The 11,723-nt window shown below is 44.9% G+C and overlaps 1 protein-coding gene across 1 annotated transcript in view; it reads right to left on the bottom strand.

Annotated features, from left to right (window-relative positions):
• Positions 1-2,215: 2,215 nt before the first annotated feature.
• Positions 2,216-11,723, bottom strand: part of RHOJ (ras homolog family member J) — a 61,756-nt gene continuing 52,248 nt past the window's right edge. The window contains exons 3-5 of the mRNA XM_080993004.1: positions 10,511-10,675; positions 8,253-8,348; positions 2,216-6,535 (exon numbers count right to left, since the gene is read on the bottom strand). Coding sequence (XP_080849130.1) covers positions 6,389-6,535; positions 8,253-8,348; positions 10,511-10,675 — 408 coding nt within the window. The 3' untranslated portion in view covers positions 2,216-6,388. The remainder of the gene's footprint in view (positions 6,536-8,252; positions 8,349-10,510; positions 10,676-11,723) is intronic.

Raw genomic sequence — 11,723 nt, 5'->3', positions numbered from 1 at the left:
TAAATAAAGGGGAAGATCCAGTCTGCCAGAGGTACTCTGGATAATTAGAGAAAGCTAATTGTGCCAAGTTTCTGTGTTAATGCTGCAAAGGATGGTATATGTTATGTACTGAGTTGAATAGGATCCAAAATGCAGCAGTCTGATTGGTCCTAGAACAATAGGATCCAAAATGCAGCAGTCTGATTGGTCCTAGAACAATAGGATCCAAAATGCAGCAGTCTGATTGGTCCTAGAACAATAGGATCCAAAATGCAGCAGTCTGATTGGTCCTAGAACAATAGGATCCAAAATGCAGCAGTCTGATTGGTCCTAGAACAATGCAGCAGTATGATTGGTCCGCAGGAGCCACCCAATCCAGCTCCAGGTGGAAGTGAATCCACAACCTGATTGGCCTACAGGAGAATCCCGGAATTAGCCAATCATGTGGGGCCCATTGTGTAAATAATGTATATAAAGCAGACATTCTGGGGGAACTTGCATTCCTCCTCACCATTATGAGCTGAATAAAGAGCATGAAATCCACTCTCAACTCCGAGTATATTTCAGTATATTTTTAACTCTGCTAAACTAGACACTAACCTTACTCAAGTGAGCAAGAGGAGGATAATTAATAAATAACGTATCCTCTCCTGCCTTCCAAATCCATCCCAACAAAACCGGGTGGAACAAGTGAGGTGTGGAACCCGGGTAGGGGGCATAGCCCAGTGAGAGCCCTGAGGGTTAGGCAGAGATGCCTGGTGGGCTGCTTTTAGACCCTGGGCCTGAGGTCCCCCACCCCACCCCATGTTCACCTCCAGAAATCTTCAGGCCAAACCATATCAGACAGAAATGCTGGATCAAACTTCTTCCTGAAACCTTGCAGGAGCTGCACTAGGCTAAGAAACTGTCAGAGGGGGACATCAAGGCCAAAGGGGTCAATTATTAAGGATATAATAGATTTAATCTGGAACCGTATGGTTCCTAGGAGGGCAGGCCAAGGATCACCTGAGACTTTGGATGTCCCTCTCTGATGCCTTGGCAACCTGTTAGGCTGGGGAAGAACTGGCCAGTGTCCAGCTACCATCTCAATCTGTGGTTCTCAAACATCCAGGGTATCTTGTCTACCTTGACTTGTCTGCTGAGGAACCGCTACACATCAGCTACAGAACTCATGTGTCTACAAGGCATGCCTATTTAACATCCATTTCAGCTCTCGTTATCACTGACTGTAATGTTTGCAGTTCATTGCCATCCAACTCCCACCTTACGAGTTTTCTTCTTTATAGACCTGCCAATTGAGATTTCTCTTTGTGTATCTGGCAAAGTTTGCTCAAGCCCACAAGGTTATGCCATAATGAATCTGATAGGAGTGTATTCTACACAGCACTAAGCAAGATCGTTCCATCAGCGAAAGGATTTCTCCTGGCGCAATGATGTCCACATCTCCTCCCTCCAGCATGCCCTTTAAATATGCTGTGGGTGACACTTCTGGACTAGGGCGCTCAGCGATGGGTTGTAGTCTGTGCTCCTGTTATCAAGAGAGAGACGAAGTTGCAGGGCGAGAGATTAAAGGAAGAGCAACTAAAGGCGAAGGTGCCCCTACGCCCAAGTGGAGAGCTTGGGTGGCAAAATTCCAGGCTGCGCAAAAAGGGGCTTCCCCGTCTTGTTTTGGACACAAAACTTAAGAACAGAACAAAGAGTAAAGGGGTGAACCTCAGCGCTCTGGGAAAAAACACTCTTGCTTGCAAGCGCCTTGAAACCTGAGCGACCAGCGCTGGTCTACTCCACAAAGATAAATGTTATGTACTGAGGTTCTCACCCTGGGCCAGCAGGGGGATACTGTAGATATTTATGCAAATAAGGGATTGAAAGTGACGTTCAGTGATTGGATAGTTACAGAAAATGGTTACTGTTGCGTTGTAGTGGAGCTCTATATAAGCAGGCTGACTGAACCCTTCAGTTCAGTTCTGTTCTGGCCTGTGAATAAACAAGAGCTGTTTGAAGAATCGCTGTGTCGTCTGATATGTTCACCCACAACTTAACAATAAAGAATTAAAAACACTGACTGCATCCCTGGAGCAAGTAAAAAAACCCAAGGATGTATGTAAAGGGGAAAGCAGCTACCACGAAAAATCATCAAAAAACGTGAGGGACGGTGAAGGGGCTCTACCTCAAGGCAATTGTTAAACTGTAAACTATACTGTGAAAATAAGTCTGAAAGAAATCCAAATTGCACTCCAAGTGAAAATAAATTTAATCTACTTTAACCAGAACATAAAAAAGAACAGCAAGCATAAAAGAGGGGGAAGGGAGAGAAAGCTGTCTCAGTTTTGGGGATGGTGGGGGGGGCATGTGAGGAGGGGGGAAATCCCCTTGTGACAAGACTAATCCTTGCATTACTGCAAAACACGGGGTTAAAGTCTTCAAGGTGCAACGAGACTCTGTTGTTTTTACACGACACGACTTTGGCGCGCAACGGTGATTGGTCACTGTGAATGAGCAGTTACTTGGTGTACACAAGTCCTCCTCTCTCCTTTTTTAAAGAAACAAAAACATTTTTATTGAAGGCACCATTAACCCCCACATGATTGCTGGGAGTAAAGCAACTTGCAGGAAGACACTTGAGCTAGTGGGAGAGGAGACAGACAAAAAGGCAACTCTTCTTTCCTTGCTGACACCTTCTTGAGTAACTTACCTGCAGATTATTTTTCTCACAGGCTTTACTTCCTTCCTGTCAGCGTTGAACCTGCTTCATGTTAGCATTGAACTCCACCATGGCAACATATAATAGCTTGGTACTCATAACGGATTTGGGACGCAGGTGGCGTTGTGGGTTAAACCACAGAGCCTAGGACTTGCCGATCTGAAGGTTGGCAGTTCGAATCCCCGCGACGGGGTGAGCTCCCGTTGCTCGGTCCCTGCTCCTGCCCACCTAGCAGTTCGAAAGCACGTCAAAGTGCAAGTAGATAAAAAGGTACCACTCCGGCGGGAAGGTAAACGGTGTTTCCGTGCGCTGCTCTGGTTCGCCAGAAGTGGCTTAGTCATGCTGGCCACATGACCCGGAAGCTGTACGTCAGCTCCCTCAGCCAATAAAGCGAGATGAGCGCCACAACCCCAGAGTCGGCCATGACTGGACCTAATGGTCAGGGGTCCCTTTACCTTTACCATAACGGCTTCATTTGCCAGGAGTAAGAAATCTTTAGTTCTTAGCAGACTATTTATTTCGGCTCTCCGTTGCCATATATACCAAACTCCAACAACAATGACCCATGCACAAAGTTTTCCACAGGTAAGCTATCTGTGCTCATTTAGCAAAATAAGGCAAGGGGGGAAAAATCGCCACAACCTTCCAAAGGCTGCTCTTTCCAATTGCATTAACCGTATTTACCGCTCTATAAGACGCACCAGACCACAAGACACACCTAGTTTTTGTAGGAGGAAGACAAGAAAAAAAAAATATTCTGAATCTCAGAAGCCAGAACAGCAAGGGGGATCGCTGCGCAGTGAAAGCAGCAATCCCTCTTGCTGTTCTGGCTTCTGGGATAGCTGCGCAGCCTCCATTCGCTCCATAAGACGCACACACATTTCCCCTTACTTTTTAGGAGGGAAAAAGTGAGTCTTATAGAGCAAAAAATACGGTAAATGATTTGTGGAAAACATTCGTAAATAAGGCACCTACAGCAGCCTTAAGGCACTGGGTTGTCCTAGGCAGTTCTCGGTTGCTTTGTAGCTGGAAACTAGAATGAAAAACATTTGATACTTTTACTTTAGAGAAAGGGCAAGTAAGGGGTGGCACAATACAAATGTTTAAATTACGCAAGGCCTGGAGAGACTGCAGCCATTTCCAAGTGTCCTTATTTTCCAGGGACAGCCCCAGATTTACAGAAGCCCATCCCGGTTTCTGATCCTGGAATGCCCCGCTTTTCCTTAGGGCGTCCCTATTTTCATCAGAGAAATGTTGGAGGGTATGAGAATGGGTAGAGAAAAGCGTTTCTCCCTCTCTCATAACTAGAACTTGTGCAAATCCAAGGAAGCTGAAAGTTGGAAGAGTCTCGGCAGATTTTTAAAAGCCCATTGAGTCCAGCGTCCTGTTCTCAACATGGCCAACTAGATGCCCATGGAAAACATGCGCAAGCAGGGCCCAAGAGCGCACTCTCCATGGTTTCTGGCAACTAGTATTCAGAACTGTGGAGGCAGAAGACAGTCATTGTGCTAGAAGAAGAAGAGTTTGGATTTGATATCCCGCTTTATCACTACCCGAAGGCGTCTCAAAGCGGCTAACATTCTCCTTTCCCTTCCTCCCCCACAACAAACACTCTGTGAGGTGAGCAGGGCTGAGAGACTTCAGAGAAGTGTGACTGGCCCGAGGTCACCCAGCAGCTGCATGTGGAGGAGCGGAGACGCGAACCCGGTTCACCAGATTACGAGTCCACCGCTCTTAACCACTACACCACACTGGCTCCCATTGATATTTATCTAATCCCCTTTTAAAACCAACAAAGTCGGTAGCTGTCACGACACACAGCCGGCATGAATTCCATAGCTTAACTATTTGATTGTTATCATTTGTTATTACGTCTCCATCCCATCTTTCTTCCAAGCCCTAACCTTTATAGCCCTAAACGGCCTCAGCCCAGTATACCTGAAGGAGCGTCTTCACCCCCATCATTCTGCCCAGACACTGAGGTCCAGCGCCGAGGGCCTTCTGGCGGTTCCCTCACTGCGAGAAGCCAAGTTACAGAGAACCAGGCAGAGGGCCTTCTCGGTGGTGGCACCCACCCTGTGGAACGCCCTCCCATCAGATGTCAAAGAGAACAACAACTACCAAACTTTTAGAAGACATCTGAAGGCAGCCTTGTTTAGGGAAACTTTTAATGTTTAATAGGTTATTGTAATTTAGTGTTTTGTTGGAAGCCGCCCAGAGTGGCTGGGGAAATTCAGCCAGATGGGCGGGGTATAAATAATAAATTATTATTATTATTATTATTATTATTAGGAGCTCAACATGGCAAACCTGCTTGGTCTCCCCACGTCTTATCCTCGCAACAACCCTGTGAGGTAGGTTAGGTTGAAAGACAGTGACCAGCCCAAGGCCACCCTGCGAGCTTCACGGCTGAGGGGGGATTTGAGCTCTGGCCTCTCAGGTCCCAGTCCAACACTCTAACCACTGCACCACACTGCCTGCAGGCGCTGTGTGAAGAAGCACTTTCTTTTATCTGTCCTGAATCCTCCAAGATTCATCTTCATTGTGATAAGAGAAAGGGGGAGAAAAACCGTTTCTGTACCCACTTTATGATTTTATACATTTCTATTGTGTTGCTTCTCACTCACCTTTTCTCTAAACCAAAAAATAAACAGCAAATGCTATAACCTTTCCTCATAGGGGAGTTGGTCACCCCATTTATCACTTCCATTACCATTTTCTGAACCTTCCTCGACTTTATGATATCCTTTCGGAGGTTGTTCAATGAGCAGTTTAGAATTTCCTGCATTGCAGCGGGTTGGACTAGATGACCGCTGAGGTCCCTTCCAACCCAGCAGCTCTGGGATCCTACATCTTAAAACAACAGCGAGAACAACTGGGTGAAGAGGGAACTAGGTCTGCATTCAGAATATACACGCAGCTCCTTCCAGACCCCGGCTATAGCCATTTGCAAGCAAGAAAATTCGGTTGTGTGGTACTCAATTTAGTAAAAAATAAAATAAAATCCCAGATGCCCAAGGGTAAAATGACAATACATTTTGATGGCTCTCTAGTTGGATAATGCTCAATATATTAAAAGGGAGACAAAATACAGTAAATGTCAGTTTGATACCACATCGTTTCCCTCCTCCCCAAGAAATGAGGCTCTTTTCGAAACGGGGAATATTCATAAAAAAGCAGATTAAAACAGGATCTCTAATGTTGCACCAATATCTTAACCACGGTCAACTCTGAAAGAGTTATTTGCCTGCCTGATTTAGCTTTTGAGGCTCGGTCATGATTGAATATTCATACTGGAGCAAATCAATTCATTCGTTGTTGCTGAAGGCTACAAATTACTGAATCTAGAGATTCTCTCAGTTCTGCTGCAGGATCCTTTGAGATCTTTTCATGGTTTTTTCTGGATCCTGACACCGCAGGAAGAGTTCTCTCAGCTGCTTTACTTTATCAGCTAGCTTTGCCTGAGGAAAAGTGACCACAATATGGACCAGCTGCTTGTATCTACAGCTCTGTAGCGGTTAGAAAAAAGCAGGTAAGATATGAGAAGGCTCAAGCTTAGGAGGAATCACAGACGGGGAAGATCTCCCTTTGAAGATGCCTCCTTCCTGGTCATGTCCTTCGATCTTTTGTGCAGGTGTGAAATTATGGGATGGGAAGACTCTGGCCAAACACCAGCCCAACCCCGTTCCAATATTCCGGTCATCGTCATACAACTCGACAGCAGCTGCCGCACTCAGAGCATGGTTTCTTTTTCTTCTTGGGATTGAATATGGTGAGTATCGCTTCGTCAAAGACGGCCTTCAGGCCTTTCTGAGTCAAGGCTGAGCACTCCAGGTAGCACTGGGCGCCGATCTAGAAGGAATAAAAAGAGAGAGAGAGAGAGACAGGCCTGAGCGACGGTGGCAAGAAAATAACCTCTGGGTCATAAAAAAACCCAGAAGCATTTTTACTCGGTATTATAGGTGAGGACATTAATAGACAAGATGTTAAATTATTTTTATATGCAACAACAGCGGCAAGAGTATTGTTAGCCCAGAAATGGAAGCAAGAAGGAATTCTGATGAAAGAAGAATGGCAGACGAAATTAATGGACTACGCAGAATTGGATAAAATGACAGGAAGGATTCGAAACCTGCAGGGCCAGAGATTTACAGAAGACTGGAAGAAATATATGAACTATTTGAAGAGCAATTGTAATCAACAAATTACGCTAGTAGTACTACAAGAAGTTTTGTAAGGAGAAATATATGAAATATTGCAAAGTAGAGAAAGAATAGAGATATTAGTTATGAAATTTAAATGTAATAGTGAAAGTAAGAAATGTAAATTAAGTGAACAGATTGAAAAATTTTCAGATGTGATTGATGGAAGTCAAAAAATTGTATAAGATATAAAAGTATGTTTAATTATTGTTGAAAATGATATGTTAAAAATTAATAAAAATTAATATTTAAAAAAACAAAAAACAAAAACAAAAATAACCTCTGGGTCAGGGGTAGGCAACCTAAGGCCCGTGGGCCAGATATGGCCCAATTGCCTTGTCAATCCAGCCCAAGGACGGTCCAGGAATCAGCATGTTTTTACATGAGTAGAATGCGTGCTTTTATTTAAAATGCATCTCTGGGTTATTTGTGGGGCATAGGAATTTGTTCATCCCCCCCCCAAAAAAAATATCGTCCAGCCCACCACATGGTCTGAGGGATGGTGGACCAGCCCACGGCTGAAAAAGGTTGCTGACCCTGCTCTGGGTATTGAAAGGTAGAGTGCCCCCAGGCAAGGAGGTATCCTGTATCCCATGGCGGCTAAACTAGGTGCCTCTAGGAGTAGCCTCCAAGCAGAGCATGAAGACAAATATCTATATTCTGCCATTGCTCCCCAGCAATGGGTATTCACAGGTAGACTATCCATGGACATGGACGTTCTATTTGACCTAAAGCCATCAAACATCCTTTCCCCTCTTCTTTGGACTTCTCATACGGACAGAGTGGAAGTAAAATCTGCATGTATAGGCACTTATGAAGAACTTGTATTGTAACAATAGTCTTTTCTAGGTTTTTAGATGGCTCTGTTTTATCTGTGTGAGCTGCCTTGAGTCCTGGACTGGGGAAAAAAACGTATTTTTCGCTCCATAAGACACACTTTTTTCCTCCTAAAAAGTAAGGGGAAATGTCTGTGCATCTTATGAAGCGAATGCTGTGTGGAGGAGGGACGTGTAAGCGGTTCCTGTCCGCTTTGCTGCTTTAAAGTGAGCCGCAGAGGATGGACGGACGGACGGATGGGAGCCATGGCTCCCCTTCATTCAGAATATTTTTTTTCGTGTTTTCCTCCTCTAAAAACTAGGTGTGTCTTATGGTCAGGTGCGTCTTATGGAGCGAAAAATACGGAAAATACATACATACTGTATATACAACAACAACAACAAGCTGCTGGCATCGTTTACAAGGAAGGTGCAGGGCCCAAATCAGGTGTAGGTCTAGTTTGCCTGATCAAATCCTGGCTCAATCCGTCAAGATATGCATGATTTTCATGCCCTTGTCTTTGCTCTTGGGTTTAATGGGAGCAACAGTACCTCTTTAGCCAGTTTGATGCCGTGTTCGTAAGACAGGGGCTTCTCCTTCATGTAGAGCAATCGAGTCAAGGTTTTTGGATCATCTCGTAGGTCAATCTAGGAGTTTAAAGCAGACGTAAAGTTTAAGGCTTGTTCAAAAAAGAAATGGAAAAAAGGGCTATCTAAGGTCTCTAACTGTTGGAGATGCAACAGAGATAATGCTTCTCTAAAGAAGTGTTTTTTCATTGTCCTATATTGAAAGATGTTTTGGCAGAAGGTAACTGAAACTATAGATAGGGATGCGGGTGGCGCTGGGGGTTAAACCACAGAGCCTAGGACTTGCCGATCAGAAGGTTGGCGGTTCGAATCCCCGCCACGGGGTGAGCTCCCGTTGTTCGGTCCCTGCTCCTGCTAACCTAGCAGTTTGAAAGCACGTAAAAGTGCAAGTAGATAAATAGGTACCGCTCTGGCGGGAAGGTAAACGGCGTCTCTGTGCACTGCTCTGGTTCACCAGAAGTGGCTTAGTCATGCTGGCCACATGACCTGGAAGCTGTCTGCAGACAAACGCCGGCTCCCTTGGCCAATAAAGCAAGATGAGCGCCGCAACCCCAGAGTCGGTCATGAAAGGACCCAATGGTCAGGGTTCCTTTACCTTTACCTTTAACTGTTTATCAACAGAACTGTACAGAGCAACCTTACATTTACAGAGCAAAATATCCTCTTGAATTATATACTCAGCACATGGAAGCTTACAAAAGGACAATAGGAGTGGACTCTCTGTGCCCTTACCACGGCAAAAAGACTGATATTGATGAATTGGAATAATAAAAATGCGGCTCCCTTCTACGAGGGCATTGAAGACTTACACATACAAGCTCGGAACATATGAACAACTTGCATATAAATGCAGACTTGCGATGGACAAATTCAATGATATTTGGAATCCATTCTTACAAATACTGCAATAGGTTCAGATCTGGTGAAGTACAATTAACAACCTTGTAAAATATACAGCTTTGGGCTCCCGCTCTTTGTTTTCCCTTCTGCCTGGGTTCTGTTTCTTTTTTTCATTTTCTCTTTTCTGTTTGCGTCTCTTGGCACACATATAGTTATGTATTTTTGAACTTTCAATAAAGATGTTAGTCTATCCCCCCCCCCCCAAGTTAAAGGCTTGTTCACAGCTATGGCATCCCTCACTGAGCAGGAACCTTCTGCCTAGTCCTATCTGTCTGCCCATCATCACACTATTTGGCATTGTAATGGTCACAAAGTGAGACTATCATGTGGCAGCTGCAATTGTAGAATCGGAGAGCTGAAGAAGAAGAAGAAGAAGAAGAAGAAGAAGAAGAAGAAGAAAAAGAATTTCGATTTGATATTCCCCTTTATCACTACCCGAAGGAGTCTCAAAGCAGCTAACATTCTCCTTTCCCTTCCTCCCCCACAACAAACACTCTGTGAGGTGAGTGAGGCTGAGAGACTTCAGAGAAGTGTGACTAGCCCATAGCTGTCAACCGTCCCTTATTTGGTGGGAAACTCCCTTATCCCAGTGCCGTGTCCCGCTGCTGTCCCTTATTGATGATGTCCCTTAAATTTCCCAGGTTTTAAAGGAAGCAGCTCTTCTCCCTCCCTGCTGGCCAGGGAGGAGGGAGGCTCCAATTGTGTTGCTTGGTTGCGTTGCTCCCCCAATAAGGAGTCTAAGAACGACTGGGGGGGGGGTGGCGCTTGCATGCCTTGTGCCGATCAAATTGGCCGCGTTGCTGGGGACTCGCCTTTGCTCAGCGCTTCCCAGCGGAGAGGTGACGGTGATTTTCCTTGCTGCATCCCCTTTGCTGGGTTGCTGCTCTGTGGGAACCACCGCTTGAGGCTTTGTTTGGCTGCTGACTGGGCTTTCTGCCTTTGGCTCGGAGGGGCTCAGAAGTTGAACATACCTGTGTCCGAAAAATCCCTTATTTTGGCTGCTGATCCCTTGTTTTCAAGGCTGCTGGTCCCTTATTTTCAAATTTGTAAGTTGACAGCTATGGACTAGCCCAAGGTCACCCAGCAGCTGCACGTGGAGGAGCAGAGACGTGAACCCGGTTCACCAGATTATGAGTCCACTGCTCTTAACCACTACACTACACTGGATCTAGTCCAGCCCCCTGCAATGCAGGAATCTTTTGCCCAACATGGGATTCGAACCGACGACCCTCATGCTCTACCGACTGAGCTTTTCCAGTTGGCTGAGTTAGTGTGAACATGCCCGAGACCAGTGTTTTGCAGACTCCCCAGCCATCCTTTACCTGTGTTCCTATCAGAACATAAGGCACATGGGGCATGCAGACTTTCAGTTCCGGCACCCATTCCTCCTGGACGTTGTGGTATGAGGCAGGGTTCACCACGGAGAAACAGATCAAAAACACGTCCGTGTTGGGGTAAGAGAGAGGCCTGAGCTGGTTGTAGTCCTCCTGCCAGACAGCAAAAGAATTTAAATGAGAGCATTACAACAGCAGTGAAATGGTTATTTGGAGCAGCAAACTAGATGTCCTTTCTGATTCCTCCCAATTCTTTGATTCCAAGCATCCACACAACCGTTTTTGCATGTGATAAAGTCAAAATTTATTGAGTTGCCAAGGTGTTTTCTTATTAGCTTTCAGGGCCAGGAGCAGGCAGTTCACTAAACATTAAGAAGAAGTTTCTGACAGCAAGAGCTGAAATAAATACTACTTTGGGGCAGTGCTATTTTTCTAATCTAGAACTCGCCATGAATGCCTCCCTTGTTCTCTTAGAAAAAGCCATGCTTTGGGGGGAAAATGTAAAATTCTCAGGCGGTGAGATTATTTTAAACCATATACCAACCGTGGGGTTTGACTGTCTGCCAAAAGACTGATATTGATTTATTGGAAAGATAAAACCATGGCCCTCTTTGAGCGATGGATAGAAAATATGACAATGCTGGCAATGTACAAATTAGTAATTTTTCATTCGTTGTAATAACTGTATTACTTATATACCTGTATTCCATATTGTATCACAATTCCAAGTATTTTTCTTTAATTTTTCTTTTCGTTTTGTTCTTTTCCTTTTCCTTTATTTTCTCATGGAATTTTTTAAAATAAATTATTATTATTATTATTATTATTATTATTATTAACATAAGTTGGATGGCCATCTGTCAGGGATTCTTTACCGTACACTTTTTGATGTGGCGAACTGCAAAACAGATAGCTTAGAGTGACCACGAGATGGCACTAGATTCTCGCAAGAAGGTTCACAACAAAGCCTTTTGAGTTTCCGAACAATATTTGCTTCGGAGAGGTGAAGCTTGGGGCACCATTAAGAATGTCAGAAAGAGAGCTGGAGACATGGAATGCGACATCAACGCTTGACTCTGAGATAATTGGCTGTCATGACACTAGGTTGGGTAATTCACTTGGACTCTTGTGCCGAGGGCAAAATCCCAGGGGAGATGGGGAGGCGAGACAGAGGCCCCTGCCTATTTTCCAGGGACAGTCC

The sequence above is a fragment of the Podarcis pityusensis genome, assembly GCF_964106645.2.
Source record: "Podarcis pityusensis genome assembly, chromosome: 1".
Classification (NCBI taxonomy): Eukaryota; Metazoa; Chordata; class Lepidosauria; order Squamata; family Lacertidae; genus Podarcis; species Podarcis pityusensis.
The sequence above is the reverse complement of the archived record's forward strand: the minus strand, read 5'-3'. Positions and strand labels throughout refer to the sequence as shown.